Source organism: Poecilia latipinna, unplaced genomic scaffold (genome assembly GCF_001443285.1).
Source record: "Poecilia latipinna isolate Pla-1442-1.1 unplaced genomic scaffold, P_latipinna-1.0 Scaffold1199, whole genome shotgun sequence".
Taxonomy (NCBI): Eukaryota; Metazoa; Chordata; class Actinopteri; order Cyprinodontiformes; family Poeciliidae; genus Poecilia; species Poecilia latipinna.
Genome location: NW_015113815.1, coordinates 81,788 through 100,084, shown reverse-complemented (window position 1 = coordinate 100,084; position 18,297 = coordinate 81,788). Strand labels below are relative to the sequence as shown.

The following is an 18,297-nucleotide window of genomic DNA, read 5'->3' as shown; positions in this document are numbered from 1 at the left end:
TTCACACTGTTCTTGAATAGAAAAAAAAAGGAAAAAAGGTTAAGTTTGGAAACGGCACACTGATCTCATAAAATGCATAATATTAAAAATAAACAAAACTCTATTTAAATTGTAAAAGAGATTGCCTCATTTGTTTTCAGAAACAGTTTCCCCTCATGGCAAACAGACATGATGTTCTAGTTTACACATTCACAGATGACTGGCATTATGGGCAGACTCCTGAAATATCTCATTAGCAGTCATCTAAAAGCTGTTTTCAAACTCACTATATGAATATCCTGGCAATGGACTTACACAGCAGAAGCTGCAGAGTTTTTTTTTTTTTTTTTACACATAAAGATCAATGCTTTTTTACTAAAAATACGTTTGCATTCTGATGACATTTTTACATATCTTTGACTTAATTCCAGTATGTTTCAGAAACCTCCACACAAGTACATTATTTTATGTAGACAATTTAGTTTCTATTTCCTTTTAGCGATTACATTTTCCTAGGTGGAATAGTTGTGATGACAGCTTAAATCTGAACTTTAACAATGTGTTGCTTTTTGCAAGATTACGAAGGTGTTGTGTTTATGCCTCTGCATACTAATTGTGTCAAACTTTCACACAAATGTCAAACAGAATATATAAGTGATAACATTTATTATGCAAAAACAATCCCAAATGTCAGCTTTGTGTTGACAGTACAATAATGTGTGAGAACTGGTTTTTATTTATTTTTTTTAAATGTCTTATTAAACTCCTTAGATATATGATTTTTACTAGGTTGTCTGTACAGCTTTGATGCTTCGTGCTGCAATTAGCAGCTTTGTTTGAGATCGCTAAAATCCCTAAAACTGTGCTTCATTATAATCAGCTGCCAGCCATGTGAATATAGAAATATGTTCACACAAATTTGAAAAAAATAATTAGATCACACCTAATATGGCTTTCTCTGGTCAGATCTGTGAGAATGTCTGACACATTATCTTCACGTTAAGTTTAGCAAACTTGTTTTAATAGTACAGTATGTCAGAGCCATCTGGATATTGCATTGGGGCCTTTAGTAGAATTTAATTATTTTACATCAACCCAACACAGCCCAAATTATATGCATTTAATACTGTTTTGGTATTTTGTGTTTTTTTTTTTTTTTTTGTTGTTGTTTTTTTTCAGTTAACACAGGTGTTTTACAGGGACTAGCAATCAATTGAACTGAAACTTTGACTAAATGTGCTTTGCTTGAACAACCCATTCACAGGAATTATTAAGCTAATAATACTCTGGGTAAATGGGTTTTCTTTGTATTTGTAGAACTGATGCATTTGTGGCGTTCCCTGTGTAAATAAAAGTTATACTGGGACAAAAGCCCACAGGACTAAGCAGCAAAAAAAAAAAAAAAAAAACTTCTTGGGCTGGCTTAGTTATCATGATTTATATCAACCACAAATGGACATTTTATTTAAAAAAATAAAAGCTCATTAATGTGATTGTCAACTCAGCTGAAAACGGCTCACTTTATTGGAAATGTAGAAGTGGGCTTTCAGTTACAGTGCAAGCTGATGATTTCATGTGTTGTCTGGTGTTTCTCAGATAACTTTTTATCAGTTGATGTTAAATGACCGTCTGACTGTGCTGAATTATATAATTTGTCTTGATATGGATTATATGTGAATGTATCTGAATCTGACTACATGACTAGATTGTTCTGATATAAACTGGATTGATTCAAATTGAATATGGAACAAACTGGAGTATAGTTGGTATAAAGCAAAGTGCTTCCATTGAAACATTGTGAACTGGTATTGTACAAGTTAAGGGAGCCGAGTCAAATTAAGTTGTAATCTTATTTGTTGATATTTAAGGAACTGTATCTTAAGATGGACCACAGCTGATTCAAAATGAACATATTTTAATTACTTCACACCATTGGCTCCGTTTAAATAGGCCACCTAAAAGTCAGAGATCTGTTTCTGTGTACAGAGAGCAGTAAAAGAAGATGCTTCAATAAAGCAGTCTAGCCTCTGTCTGGTTTCAGTTTGCAGTGCTAACTAGTTTCCTGCGACAGTGATAAATGATCAAGCTTTTATTTCCATTTGTTCAATGCTGTTAGACTGCACAGAGTCATGGGAGCGTTATAAACTTGGATAGATTTCTTTTTACTGCTTGTGTGGCAGAATTGGAGGCCTTTTTTTTTTCAACCACTGACAAATTGCTGTTTGTTAGCTCAGTTTCTCCATAAAGTGTCATTCTGGTCTTTTATTTTTTTGCAACTGAATACAATAGCTGCCACAATTATGACATAGTCAGTATAATTGTAGCTCTCATGCCTCTCTTGTGTGCACAGTGCAAACCCTCTTTTGTAGTTTGTCTAATCTCACTGCAACATTTTGCTCCGTGTATTGCCCATTTACGCCTGTTGTCGTTAACAAAATGAATGTTTTATTTATGTTGTCAACCTAAGGATATGTTAACAGACCAGTTGTTAAAATTTGAAATGGAGGGTTTGGATTAACGAGCTGTCTTTTGTTCTTTTTTCTCTCTTTCTCTTTGGCATTCTTGTTGGATGTTTTGGCCCTCTGCTCTGCCTGGATTATTACAGGTAAGTCCATCTCTTGTGTTTTTGGCAACGCCTCTGGGCTGGATTAGCTCCTGTGCCGAGGCTTTCCCAGTACCAATGCTTTCTGGAATTGCATCTTAAGTACCTGTTGCACCTTGGGTGCATTTCAACCCGGCGATTTTGTAAACAGTGTGCACAGTCCTCCCCCCTTTTTTTTCATCAGCTGACACTTGGCGAATGGGGCAATTCCATTTATGCAGCCAATCTCATAGGCTACTGGAGAGATGCCAATCTGGCCTCAAAGATAGGGAAGAAAGAGGGAGCAAGGAGAGCTGCTGGAATAGCTTTTATTCATTCTGACACAGATCAGATAAACGGGAAATGATAAATGTTGCCTATTTTTACTTCCCTTAACCTGTGTTAACTTTGAATTCCAAATCAAGTCCTCTTGGATGCAGCAACCTTTGAAATCTTATCTGAAGTTTACTCTGGATGATCTGAATATGAATTATTCATTATAATGCTGTTGTTTCTGTGACTATTTTAGTGCATAACTTTGATATTTCGTAGATTGGCAGACATTTGAGAAGGGAAAAGGATCCTTTGTTTAAAAGGCTACCGGTGAAAGCAAAAACGGTTGTTCATGACTTTTTTTGATAGCCTCTTTCTAAGCTTACCAGTGACAGATTGGTTGCATTTACAAAAAAAAAAAATAATAAAAAATGTTACACACAGTAACCTTTGGATGCAAGGAAATAAAATTGGCATTCAAAAAAAGAATTTGACTTAAATATTCCAACAAGTCACCAGAAAACAAAGGGGAACATCAGGCATACCTTACAAAGCCACACTTTCATAATGTGTGACATAATATATGTGCCTCCGCACTATGTTGCCGGGCAAGTGCTCATATGATGAAATTTACATTTGAGATTTTCCTGAAATAGCTAAACCACAGACTTTGTGTTAAAATCACCCAGGTTGTTAGGAACCAGAATACGTCTGGTGTTCTTTCCAGTGTGCTAACTAGTTTCCTGCGACAGTGATAAATGTGGCAGGAAATTTTCTAGTCTTTAGATTTTTAGAATACCCTGTAAAGTCTTAAATTACATTCAGTTTGACTGCATAAGCACTATCTTGATCGATTTTGCTCTGTGAACATTGAGATGCTATTGTCTAGCTTTGGAAATCCAAAGGTAGTTTCGTTTGAAGTGTCAATTTTAAGAGCATTTTTAGAGTACTGCTTAGCTGTGGGTAAGCCTTTGCTTTTTTTTAATAACAGTTAGAACTTTTATTATGATTATTTTATTTTATTAGTAAGTTATTAAAATTATGACAGGTTTCACTTTAGGTGCCAAGACAGTTTCAGCTTCTGGCTCCTTAAAGATGACATCTTGTTTGAACCCCTAACACTCAGGATCTTGTGTAATGTTATTAAAGTTTACTGTTGCACTATGCTGTTGCAAAGGCTTTGTCTTTCAGATGAAACAGCTGTAGATAAAAGTAGAGGTGCCTCCCAATAAATAATAATACCATCAAACATCTCATTAGTTCGGTTAATTGGTCACCCTAAATTAGGCTCTTAGGAATGAGTGTGTGTATGATGTTTTGTGTCCTGCAATAGACTGGTGATCTATCCAGGGTGTGTCCCATCTCTTGTCCAATAGAGATGGCCCAGTAGAGAGAATTTATGTCAGTAAGTCAAAATATGAAACTTGTATACAGGTTCATAAACACAATTTGATTAGTGTTTATTTCTGTAAATTTTAATGAATGTAATCTTCAGCAATTCAAAGCTCAGAAAATGTGAATTTTGCATAAATGGTATGTCCTACTCATTCATAGGGGAAGCTGCTGACTTGACAGTTGTCCAGCAGACTTTCAAAAACAGAGTCATCCATAAAAGGTCATTGCTAAAGAGGCTGGGTGTCCACAGAGAGCTGCATTCTACTATACTCATGGGAAGTTGAGTGGAAGGTAACAGTGTGGTAGAAGAAGGGGCATAAAGTTCAAGGATAATCACATTATTTGGTCGAGAAGCAAAGTTCATTCAAGAGTTTCAGGAGGAGAAATAGAAATGCTTCTGTCCACGGATGAGTTTGACTTTTTGAGCTAACTTCCGTTAATAAATTATGTGTTGAAAGATATTTTTGACATAAACTCGCTTACCATGCCAGTTCATAAACACTGTGCAATTTCTCATGTCTTTTGAAATTATGCGACACTCCAAGCAAAGCTGGACATATTTAGTTAAGAACAGCTGACATAAATAGTTCAGACCAGGGATATGTGTCCATCAATTAGAAACCACCGCGTTTAAAATTACTTGACTTTCTTGGCTGCTTTCTACATTTTTCCGCTTGGCTGTATGTCTTCAACATAATGTAATTTAATCGGCATTGATACTAATTGGAGACACTTTATTTATTTATTTATTTATTTATTTATTTTTGGTCCAGCCATCCTGTCAAGCTCTGCCAAAATAATCTCCCGATAAGCCATTTCTATTGGAAGATAACCGTGTGTATTAAATTTGCCTCCAAAATATTTTATATATCACAGCCATTAGTGCACTTAGACATATTTCTGTAGCTGAGTAAGTCTTTATGTTACAGCATTATCAGAGCACTCCTAATACCAGTATCTTGTGTGTCACACGTCTGCAGCAGAAACAATTTTTAGAACCTCTGCCGTCTGCAACAAACATGGATTAAGAAACCACATCAGTTCATGCGTATGAGGTGTTGACATGTTTAGCCTTTATTGTCTTGGATTTGTTCAATATCCAATCAGCTTTGCTGGGGGTTTTTTTTCACCAAAGGTATGAGTAACAATGATAAATGAGTAGAAAATCCTGTGTCCTGCCAGAGATAAAGCTGTGTCGTTCAGCCACGCTAATGCGCTGGATATAAGGCACTGACCCACATCTGCTCTTATACAGGTTACATGAAGCCCCAGATGCAGACCCAGCTGTTGTTAGCCCGTGTATTATCTCACCCACTCACCCCGATGGTAATGTTAAAAGCAAGGCAGCTCATCAGCACAGGCTAATCCAGCCAAAGCATTTGAATTTCTACAGGAAAAAGCAATTATAGTAATAAACTTAGCCACTGTCTGTCAGTCTAAATATTCAACAGATAACCTTAACCCCATTTCTTATCAAGTTTCATATTTAGCAGCAGCAATAACTTTCTTTTCCTACAGTGCTGTATTTGTGTTAGAATAATGACTCCTGAGTCATTGTTATTAATTCAGCGTTCGATCTGCGTGGTGCATGTAAATGAAGCAGTGGGAAGCAAGACCTATAGGCTGCCTGGAGAGTTAGTCTATGTAATGAATACAATTACACTTCTCTACTGGACCATTGGCATTTTTTTTTTTCTGTGAACTTGCTTTTTTGACTGTGTGTTTCACATCTATGCTTCATTTCTGCATTTAAATGTAAAAAGTCCCTGGGTATGCCCTGTTTTAATTAATCCCCAGTTTGTATGTAGGTTATATAAATACCAGGATTGTTTTAGTGGATTATGTGACATTGTTAACAATCAGGATCTGAGAAAAAAAGATAAAAACACAACAAAGGGAATGGGTAAAAGAGAGAGATTTTGTATTTTAAAGAGAATGTTGATAATGATTAAGATATTGATCCTTCAAACCCCACCTGTTAAAAAAGAAGCTGAGGAAAGCCGCCCCCACTCTGTCGTTAGTCATCATCAGCTTCTTACAACCCACTGCGGTACACGCTGCCACCCATGATTTAGCTCTCCATCCAGTTATGAGGGGGTGTTAAGTGTTTATTATGCCGCAACGGTCCCAGTCGCAATGAGAAAGCAGAATGTTGCCTGATCAATACCTCTCACAGGAAGCCGGGTTAATTTATTTTTTAAGGATCTGCTTGCATCTCTAAGGGCTTTCTTGCTGTAAGTCGAAATGCAAGTCGTTTCCTGAAGATGTGCAGATTGACATTTTATCACTGACACTGCTGTTTAGGGATTTAGTGCTGACACTCTGACACAAAAGTGAAGGCATCACCTTTTGTGTGCTCTACGTTCTGCCTTTGTTTTTGTAATTTGAAACCTGGTTTGCTCTGTTCTCAACAAGGCACAAGAGTCTGACAGCTCCGACTGCTGCGCTTGCTGATTGATTGTGTGGCTAACGTGTTTATAGATAATGCAGTTGGCAGCTCTCCATACAGTTTGAGTCTGCAGGTTCTGTTTGATGGTGCAGCTCAACCATTCACACATACCGTCACGGTGCACACACAAGAGCTCTTTGCTGGTAATGCACCAGTTAGTCTTTATCATTGGGACTGGGTGCTTTTCACCTTGACCAACTTATTGGAAAGGCAAAAAAAATAAGATAAAATAAAATATATATATATATACTTAAATGTTGCCAAGTAAAAGTAAATCTCATCAATATGGAAGTTGTTACCGCAGGAAGACCGTTCAAAAATGTTTTCCAGAACCAGGAAGCTGCTTAAAACTTGACTTAAGGGAAGCTCAAAATCTGCTGAAAACTACTTAAAAAGAGTCCTCTCTTCCTAAGACTCCTGACTCGTCTCCTGACTTGTCTCTGACTTGTCTCTAGTTCAATCAGGCTGCAAGGAAGAAAGAGAGAACAGAGTTTTCAGCAGTTAACAGGAAGGATGAACCAAGTACTGCTAATGTAACAAGTTTAAAAAAATACAGCAATATCTACTCTGTCATCATTTTGTCTTAAATTTACCTGATGGGTGACTGTTAACTGCTGAAATGTTAAAAATACACATTTTTAGTGCTGTTAGCTGTACTTTTAAAAATAGTTTGAAATCCACTGAATTATTTACTCTTTGTGCAAACAAAACCATCTCATTGTTCTACCATTTCATTTTTCTGACATAACTCTACCTTTATTGACATTAAAGGTGGAGTCAGTGACAGACTTTACATGGATATCTGTTGAAGAATCATGACTGTGTCTGTCATTTCAAACATAAAATTTTGCACACAAAACAATGACTTGGCATTTGTGGCCTGAATATCATTTAGCACATCTAAAATAGCTGCACTTCTGACATGTTCTGCTCCCCTCGTGTACTACCTTTAAGCAAAACAACACAATGTTGTGATTTATTTAAAAAAAAAATAAATCTCAACCTCATTAGTGCTTGTATCATGCAGTTGGAATGTGAAACATTTATTACTCCTCAAAGTACTGGATGGTTTCTGTACTACAAATTATTTAGTTGTGAAAATTTAAAGGAAGGTCGAACACATTATTGCCACTGTGATCCTTTTGGTTACCGCTCATCTGTATTGATTTTTACTGAGGATCATCAATCAAGACATTCATAATGGATGCTGTCTGAGAGCACCTATCTCCCTTCTGGGAATCATCACCTCAAGCTCGGGTCAAGCAGAGATTTGATCTGTTGTCAGTTAGATGAATTGATGTTTTTCCCCTTATTCGCTCCACCTTACAAACACAGAGAGTGAAAAGAGACTAGAGGTAAAGGTGAGCAGAGGTAGAAAGAATTCCAAAGTCGTTTTTAATGTCGGCCCCAAAGACTCAAAGCTATTAAAATATTCAAAGCCATTCTCGATCACCTTTCGCCCTGCTTGCTTGTTTAAGAAAAGAGTGAAATGAAATCAATAGCCACACCAGTCCCAGCCCTCAATGCCGGGTATAATCTAATATTTATATAAATGAGGCCTCAGCCTCAAATTTACCCTGCAGTTGCATGTTTAAGGTCCTGTAAAGGACTCAAACAGGGCTGAAATTCTTGACAGGATGTGGGGATGAAATAAATCTTAGTCCCAGTCATGATTGCTACAGCAGTCATTTGCATCCTCATGATCTGACAGGATATAATTAACGGCCATGTTGAGTCTTAAAGTGGAACACCTTTGCTACCATAAATATGAAATGGACCATAAATTCCCACATGGCAACTTTGAGCCATTATTGTTCTCGAAAAGCATGGCTCACGGCAAAAAAACTGCAGAGAGAGGTGCTTTTTGCTACTTTAGTACCTCGTACCGACAATAAATGTGTTCAACGAAGTTAATCAACTTTTTACTTACTAAAAACATTACCATGCAACATTGTGGACACTGTACGTCAGGTTTGACATGTAAATTTCACCTAACTGGTTTGATAGTAATTATTAATTCATTCATTTTCAACAATGCTAGGAAGGGTTGTGTGTATGCTCATAAATGCTGAGATAACCTGAGCTGTTCCATCTTTTCAATATTAGTACTTTGACTGGATGTCAAAGAAGGCAGAAAATCTAGTTTGCCATATGTGTCTAGCTAATTCTTTTACCCCTCTAGAATGAATTTTGTTACATTTCTGTAAAACTTTTGCAAAATACTGTCACAGGTTTACCATTTGTTTAATCTATTTTACTTAGAACCTTTGTGAGATGGAAATTTGTTGTATAAATTGAAAATTCTCTTTGGAACAATGTGAACACAATATCAAACTATGTAATGATACGCAGTTTCACATTTAAGGTAAAATAATCCTAAATTACTGCCAAGTTATTTTTTTTGTCAAACATTCAGACACTTTATTGACTCGGGGAAATGAAATCCTCTTTGCTTCAGGCTAAGCTTATTGTCAGGCTTTGTGTCACCACTAAAATGTTCTACCAAGTTAAACTAAACAAAACCCCCTTCACCCTAACATGAATCTTTTTGGACAGTTAACCCGGGGGGTTTCTTCAGTTTATGATGTCTGCTAAGTTAAACATTTTTGTAACATTAAAGGCATTGGGTAATATTTCAACAGATAATGTCAAGACGTTTCCCAGTTGCAAAGGTTTTCTGTTGCATATATTCTATTTCAGAATGAGTAGTATCTTTTTTTTTTAATTATTATTCAAGGTTATCCTAAATTACTGCCAAATTATTTTCTCCCCACTTTCAGACATGTAATTGCCTGAGGGACCTTCAGTTCTCATCACTCTTCATTAGGCTGATCTTACCTCCAGGCTTTATATCACCTATAACATGTTTCACCAATTTAAACCAAACTAAACCATTCTCCACTGTGAAATGGCCATTTTTGAGGGTAACTTAAATGGATATTCTTGAGAAATACAAGCTTACCATTTATGCTTAGGCTTGTTTTTAGGAACTTGAACAAGGTAAAGAAAGTAGTCCTTTTGAAACTGAGCATGTAATGATTGTCAGTGATTTCTTAAACACTTTATTCCTGCTGACTTACAAATCGTAAACATCTTTTTTTTAAATTTATTTCAAAATAACACAGAATGATGCAAAATTATCGTTTTCACAGAAAAGCATTTGCAAATTCGGTATATCTACGCTGCCCCTGCCGTAGGAGTCTGCAGAACATGGTGAACGGAATGTAAGATGCAGCCACAGTATGAGAATATGCACACTAGAGAGCAGTCTGTTACCTCTTTCTGCAGTGGTAGTGATCAACCAAACCCCCCATCCCCTCGTTTCACGCAGCACACTGTTCATTTCACAGTAGCCAGGAAACACCACATCTCTTAGTTTGCACTAATTTACACAGTGAAGACCAGAGGAAGATTTACACACACATACACACCTCTGCATGGCCTTGTATTCAACAAACATTTTATATCACATGAAAACACAGTGGTAAACACCGCATGTGCAAATATTGCTTGAAGCTGGTGGATAATCTCCTCAGGAGTTCTGACACTACTTGAATTACATTTTTATCTACATGTTCATGGTTTAAGTGATTGAAGAATTTGTGTGTTTTAAATTGGCCAAATGATGCGACTCTATTATTATATGGCAGCCAAATGGTGGTGAACGCTCTAGAATATGATCTTTCTGCTTCCTTTACTTCAATGCAACACGAGCGGCGACGTAATAAAATTAAATTAAAACATGCTTACAAAATTGAAATTGATTATTTTGAATCTGTTCACAGTGAAGGAATGAGGAAGAAACTCAGCTGATAACAAGACAACAAAATGAATGGTAAACCAACAAATGTGGCTGAAGCAATTTGAGATGAAATGGAGATATCGGTTTGCCTCTTTCAATTAATTTTTTTTTCCCCAGTATTTCATCAATTTCTTTTTCCTCTTTTTTTTTTTTTTTTTTGGTTTGATACACTGTAGAATCATGGCTCTCTTGTCCAGGAGCACAAAGACTAACATCTATTGTCGTTCTTCCACTGGGACAGGCTTCTCACATACAAAATGAGTGTACTGTGAATAGTGGTTCATTTATTTAAACATTTTTTGTACTTTACAAAAGAAATAGATTATCTTTTTTTTTCAATTTCTCCACACTTGCATTTCTTTTAGCATATTTTACAGACTTTTATTTTTACATTTTTAATTAAACAGTTTTTTTTTATATATTTTAAATGCTCCTCAAATATTGTATGCACCATAATACAAATGGTTTGCTGATTTTTTTTTTCCATATTTTTTTTTCTCATCGTGTTTGTCTCCAGTTTATCTTTAAACAATATTTAAATGTTCTGAAATAGAAAGACACGTTAAAGCTCAAATATCCTTCCATGAGAGAAAAGCTCCCAGTACACAAAACATATTCCTTTCTGTTTTTCGTCAGAGCATCAACATGTCCCATTGCCAGGTGCCCATTATGCTTTTTGATTTCAAATTAGCAGTAGAGAGCAGTAGCCATAAATCCACCACAGTCAGCCGTGTAAAGCATACTCCCTCTACATCACAGTGAAAAGCTGTGTAAAAAGTGTCCAAAAGATGAAATAATTCCCTTTTGTTCTACAACATCTCCCTCTCTTTAGTATCCAAAAAGGGATTTACTGTATATCCACATAATCACAGGTAAAGACGTAGTCAAAAAGCACAGTCACACCTCACATTCTCGTGAAGGTTGCTGCTGGCAAGTGCAAGAGCCGTATTCGTTAATGATAACCAAAGCTCCCTCAATGTGGTTAGGTTTATAGTCAACATAGTACTCCGGTGTGGAAATTGCAGCCATCTGCTGCATGCTTTGCTTTTGCTTCTGCTTACGGCGCTGACTGCTGAAGCACTGCCTCAGTTGCCTTATTCCAGCTGGAAAGCACTTCCATGCCACGTACAGAATGAGAACTACGATGAGAAAGGAGAAGATGAGTGCCATGGTACCAGTCACTACCTTGTGGATCTGCATGGTGCTTTCCAGGTCGTCGTGGCCCACTGTGACAGTATAAGAACTTGTGACCACCTCACTGCCCTCACCCTCATACGGATTTGGGGTAAAAGGTCCAAGAAACACAGAGCCACCCTTGGCCAGATCCCTTGTTGATGTATACAGGCCTGCTGTGGTCACCTCTGCCGACGAATCACATAGCTGAAAAGCATAGACTGCATCCAACACATCCTCACCCTGTGCAGTGTCGGGGCTTGAACACAGCAGGGAGCTGTCACGCTGGCCTCTGAAGGCACTCAGCCAAGAGGCCAAGGCACACACATTGCGGCTGCACTCCCAGTCATTGCCTGCCAGGGTAATACTGTCCAGAGACGACCACGAATCCAGGATGCGTTGATCCAAAGAACCCAAGCGATTCGAGTCAAGCATCAGCACCTTCAGGTTGGGAGTACTCTCAAAAACATGTGGCTCAATGTACTCGATTTCGTTGGCTGACAAGTCAATCTTCTCTAAAAAATGCCAGGTCCACTCCAGGGTGTTGACAACAATTGTGGCGTGATTGTTGTGCATGTAAAGGGTACGTAAAGAGATGAGACGAGGAAAATGGGCTAGGTTGACTTTGACCAACTCATTGTGCTCAAGATGCAACTCAGTCAACTTGAAAAGACCAGCAAAGGAATTCCTTGCCAGGCTCTGTAGTTGGTTGTATCCCAAGTCCAGAAACTGCATACTCCTGCAGTCTTGAAAAATACGCACTGGCACAAATTTGAGTGTGTTGTAGCGCAAATGCAAATTGGTGAGCTTTCTAAGGCCATGGAACAGGTCGGGCTCGAGTGCCTGCAGCCTGTTGTATGAGAGATCCAAAATGCGTAGGTTTGGGAGGGGCCTGAAGGTACCATTTGGCAGACTCTCAATCCGATTGCTGCTCAGGTCCAACTCCTTGACCCGTCTCAGCCTCTCAAATGCACCCTCCTCTACAATGTCAATGTTGTTATGATCTAGATAAAGCCAGGTTAGCTGTGACAGACCAGCTAGTTGGCCTTCACGCAGTTCGGTCAAGTTGTTCTCTCTCATAGACAGGCCCATGGCACTGCTCAGATTGCGGGGGATGTCTGTGAGGTTGAGCCCCTCGCAGTACAGCAGCTTGCTGTCGCAGCGGCACAGCCTTGGACAAACCGCCTCTGCCAAGGAAACAGTTCTCAGAAAAATACCCAATGAGCACAGTATCAACCCGGGGGGTTTCTTCAGTGGCCACTTTAAGTACAGTCCAATTAGGAGGAAATCCATTAGCATAAATATCCAGGAATGTCAGGGAGAAAATGTCCATTGAACCACTCTGGATATTATTTTTGCACCTCTCAGATCATTTTTTCCAACATATGTGATTAAACTGTTGAATTCATTTGGTCTTTGTATTTTATTTGCAGAGATGGATATATTTTATGCAGTCCAACGACAGGTCTTTTGTCCAAAATGTGAAAAATAAAGAGCAGTTCTGTTTTGCCAATGAGAGATATTCGGCAGTGGGTGGAGAGTAGAGGGGATGAAAAATGAAACTGTCCTTTCCAGTCGCTCTTATTCAAAATGATTCTTACTCACCCCTATCCAAAAGCTGACAATCTCCATTTAGCATCTTGCTTTGTGCCACAACACTAATTATGTACGAATCTGAAAAAAGACCCCACTGTGGCACACATCCCCCCCACCTTTTCTCTTTTCAGTGGACACCAGATCCTTGGCAGGCTTACAATGTCTTAGTTCTCTTCGAGTGAAAGAGCCAGAAAGAGGAAGAATCCAAGTAGCTTTCAGCGAGATGGTAGGAAGTGCAAGTTCCCCCGTCTGCATGCATGAGCTCTGTCTCTTTTGCTCCTCTGCAGTCTTCTGCTGCAAGGATCAGAGGGAAGAAGAGACAACCAAAGCAACAAGAAAAACCGATGAAGAATATTTTCTGAGTGTCGCTCTTTTCTCCTCCTCTCTGATTAAGTTTCAGCTGAGCTGTTGAAACGTTTTGCTGTTTGTCTCAGCAAGAAATCACTGTCTTTTGAGGTTTAAATCCATTTAAGCTGTTAATCGTGTCTCCTGTGACGAAAGCAAGACAAAAAAAATATATATTGCAGAGGTGACTCCTCTTCTCAGTTTTCTTGTGTAACAGCATTCCTTGTCATCCCAGTGGCTGGTATCTGTTTATAGGCGATGTGCATCCCCTGTGGTTCGCAGGTTTTGTTCACTCCCTTGCTCTCCAAATGTTTTGTCAGCCAGCTGGAAGAGGCTGCTGGAGGCTGGTGCTGGTCCGGCAGGCAGGGGCGGTAAATGTGGGAAGCGAAGGAGCGAGCAATCCCTTGCAGCAGACCAGTACACTGACAGCGCATGCAGAAGCACCTTCTGTTCACTGAGTGTCGTAAGCCACTCACAATTCAGAGTGCTCTCTCTCTTTCTCTCCCTCTCTCGCTCTCTTTCCCTTGATCGCTTACTCACTTGTTCATGCCGCTCCCCTCCTTTATTTCCCCTCCTCCCTCTTGCATCCTACATCCTTGCTTTTTTTTTTTCTAGCCGCGTTTTTTTTATCTTTGGCTCATTTATTTACATATTCAAAAGGTTTGAACTTAAACCAGGGGCTTAAATAAACCCCCTGCTTCCACTAACCCACACCTCCATCTCTCGTGTTATGGATTGCGCCTCTTCTGACTTTCCAAGTTTCTGATATTAGTGTTGCTTTGATTAAGCCAAGAAGCAGTAACAAGCATCTGCCTGCATGTTAAGTATCATGTGTCCACGTACATTAAAACAGAGAATGATGATAAACATGTATAATGTTACATACTGTAGTATGGACAGCATGGGGAATCACTTCATTTCAACAATAATTAAATAGTGATAAGTTTACACAAAGTATTTGTCTAATATTGCATATATGACTATGTTTGAATCAATCTCATGCTATTGATATTCATCATTTATCCCTGCCAACAATAAAAGCTGGAGTATAATGAGTCAAGACTAGAGTATGACATTCTTCATTTAATCAAACCGTCCTGTAGCCAAGCATTCGGTGTCATTTTCAATTATAGGCTGGCTAGGCATTTTGAATACAGATGTAATTGCTTGCCAAATAATATTAGTATAAAGATATAGCATAAATATCTCTCTCTGGAGATCCACTCCCATCTCACTGACTGGAGTTCTCTGGAATTACTGCTTGCTTTGTCATCTTTCTCCTTTTAATTTTCAAAGACAATAAGCTCTAACCTAAGCCATGCCATGCATCTTGCAAATCAGCCAGGTCTTCAGTCCTGACACCATCTTTTTCTTCTTTGAGTTGATTCAAATCTTAACCTTCCATCATTGCTATTTATTAATTCAGTCTGTTAAATGTTCAATGAACACTTATTTTAAATATACCCTTTTTACAAAGCCAATCTTGTAACATGAACATAAAAGCTGAAATTAAGAAGGACAAGGGTGTTTTTCTGTGAATGTGGATTGGTTGTTGGTATCAGAGAGGCTGCTTGGATAATTTCAGAAACTACCATCTATAATCTACTAGTGTTTTCACACAAAAACGTATCCGGTTGTGGTTGTTGGGATGAAAATAGATTGGTGATGTCAGAGGTCAAGGAGAATGAGACTGAGACTTATTGAAGATGATTGAACAGCAAAGGTAGCTTAAACCAAGGTAGGTTTGACACCATTTCTAAATTCACAAAGGATTATCCATTGCATATTTTCCTGGTGTAGCGAAGCCGTGTTCCTGACCACTCTGATTTAGAGTACAAACATTGGTGCGTCAGAAAATGCCAGCAGACATTCAAGCAAATGTTGACGGTTTCCATGTAATTTGAGAAAGAAACCTCCTCTCACATTTACTACGTCAGAGAGAAATTATGAAAAAAAAAGCAAAAAGAGAACAGGGCTAAAAACATAAAAGAAGAGCAAAAGAGGTAGTTTTCCTTTGTGTACATAATAAGGTCTAATAAGGTCATTTTCAAGTTTAGACAAGGGCTGAACAAAACCTTGACATTTACCAAAAGAGACAATGCTGTGCCACCATTCTTTGTCCCAGCAGCTTCCAAAATGACACTCTATTATTCTCATTCTCCTATCCTAATTAGGACTTATAAAGAAAAAGAAAGATGACTCACAATAATTGTGAATATGCAATATTTGGTTACATTTTTAGGTTCGTTTTCTTTTTTTTGATAAAGTTTTAAAGTTTAAAAACTAGCCTTTCGTACTCTGCTTTGCTTCATACAGAGGGTCTAAGCTATCGGCTATTGAGAAACGATTGCTTCTTTGAGGCATGGAGTTTGTTGAAGTTTTAAATCTTTTCCACGTACCCTAACGTTTTAACGATTTAAAACGTGTCACAGACATTGTCACGTTACATTGTCTGTGACATATGTAATGTCAGTTTGGCATTATGAACCTTATGGGAAATTACATGTACTGTAAACAACCATCCCGCACTGTGAAGAGAGAAACGCTGAGTTGCACAAGACAGCTGTTAATGTTAATTCAATGTTTGGAAGCATGATCAATACGGACTGAACTGATTCATTCGGTCTCACTGCCATCGCTAAAACTACAGGCATTGTAGTTCTAAAGTAGCGCAGAAAATCAGCATCATCTTCCACAACTTCTTCTGTTTGCTGATTGGCCTGATAGAAAATCTACCGGAGGAATCCAGGTAAATGGGAGAAAGGCCAAACTGTGCTGTGAATCATGATTGGAAACAAGTGGAATTGAGTAGGGCAGCAATGGACAGGCTAAGTGATCCCTGCCTACACAAAGTGAAGTTAGAGTTGCACATTTTGACCCCAAGGTCCTAGTATTTCATATTTATATTACCTTAAATAGAAATATGCTTCCAGATGACGTTTCTTGAGACTTGCTGCTGTATAAACAAACTGAATTAAAACTTAATTGAAAACTTCAGCATGCTGGAGTAAACTGTTGAGGAAAACATATCATAAGAATATATTCACCCTGTTATTACTATAGCAAAACCTGGCATGGAACGAATTTATCACTTCCACTCAAAATAAACCCAAATAATTAGAGACTTTTGCCTATGGAATTCCTCATTACAAATATTAAGATCAAGTTCTAGATGCCACCGTTTGCTCCTTGTCTCTCTGCTAAAACAGACACTGGCTTTGGAATAGATTCAGAGCTTCTCTCTCTGTTAAATTACAATAATAATAATAATAATAATAATGATAATGCAACGATAAATGCAATCACCTAACGGCCATGCAATTTTTTTGTGATTGTTTCTACCATTTCCCAGCCAAAGTGTTTCCATCTGGTTCTGCACTGCTATTTTAGCCCATACATGAAGAGATTCAAAGCAAAATCTTAAAAACATTAGAAAACATTTTTTCTTAATCCTCAGTGACAATGCAGTGGCAAAAATGAATCATATTTGGGTATGGAGACTTGTTTTTCCCTTTTTTTAGCGTTTTATTAACCACTTTATTAAAGATTTTTATGTATAAAGATTTTATTTGTGAATAAATAATTTTCAATGAAAGAAAACGGATTGTAAGAGAAAACTATCATTGTGGATGACATATTTTTTTTAACCTACTACTTTATTTTTTACATTGAATTTAAAGCAGATGTTAAATGAACCTTTTGTTTTATAGAAAAAGAAGAATCACTGCCCTTCAGATGATCTGAACTTCTTGAGGCTGAAATCATTTGGCCTCACCTTTAGTGTATTTCCTCTTAGCTGTAATAGATGACTTCACCATCAGCTAATGACATGGTGTTCTGTAATGACTTGACGCAGCGAACAGAAGAACATCCAGACCATCAGTTTTAGACCAAGAGTTTTAGCTCTGCTTTTGAGTCAAAGTCAGCAGTAGTGTGAGTTAGAGTGTGACTCTGCCTGAGATAGATGGATAGATAGATGGATAGATAGATAGATAGATAGATAGATAGATAGAGCTTCATTAACTATATATTTTAGAAACTTTACTGACTATTGTGAATTCTAAGCATAAACATATGTCCTTGAAGTTTTTTATTCTTCTTTCGTAGGCTTTAGAACTAACCACCTTTATCCAGGATGGCGTTTTATCAGGTGTCAAAATTCTTTAAAAAGCGCTAAAATGACCTATCAGGGGTTAGAGACTCATTATTTAAATTATTTAATGAGTCAGAGGATCTGTGAGGCCAGAAAAACAAGGCGAATGATGACTAATTGCTTTGCTGCAGAGATGATGTTGATGGACAAGTGGGGAAGCATTGTTTTGTTTTGTGATTGGGTCAGTAGAGAAATAGCAAAAGATAATTCTACATTTACATTGATATTCGGCTTGCAGCAGACTGAGATTGACCGAGTTATGCCCCTTTCATATATGTGTACATGTGTATCTTCTTTGGATTGGTGTGGTAAGATGCGAAGGTGTGAGAACAAAGTCTTTCACCATTGACTTCCTACACTTTTGACATTACTGCAGCTGTCTCAGCTGTTGATGTCAAAACAGTTTGCATTAGGTACCATTGTGAAAGGGTTTAAATAAGTGCATGTTGACATTCTGTAAATGCTAAAGATGTCCTGATATCTACTAATGTACACTGATGGTTTGCCAGCACTGATGAAGACTTACTTACATTATCAAATAAAATGGTACA

The 18,297-nt window shown here is 37.9% G+C and overlaps 2 protein-coding genes across 2 annotated transcripts in view; one reads left to right on the top strand and one right to left on the bottom strand.

Moving 5' to 3' along the window:
* Positions 1-18,297, top strand: part of LOC106960576 (catenin alpha-2-like) — a gene marked incomplete at its 3' end in the record, with an annotated part of 155,500 nt that overhangs the window by 81,594 nt on the left and 55,609 nt on the right. The window lies entirely within an intron of this gene.
* On the bottom strand, positions 10,898-14,071 carry lrrtm1 (leucine rich repeat transmembrane neuronal 1). The gene has a single exon (XM_015053719.1). The coding sequence runs from the start codon at positions 12,949-12,951 to the stop codon at positions 11,377-11,379; it is 1,575 nt and encodes a 524-aa protein (XP_014909205.1). The 5' UTR covers positions 12,952-14,071; the 3' UTR covers positions 10,898-11,376.

Excerpts from the sequence above, each read along its gene's own strand:
- lrrtm1 (XM_015053719.1), bottom strand. The coding sequence starts at position 12,951 with ATGCTAATGGATTTCCTCCTAATTGGACTGTACTTAAAGTGGCCACTG.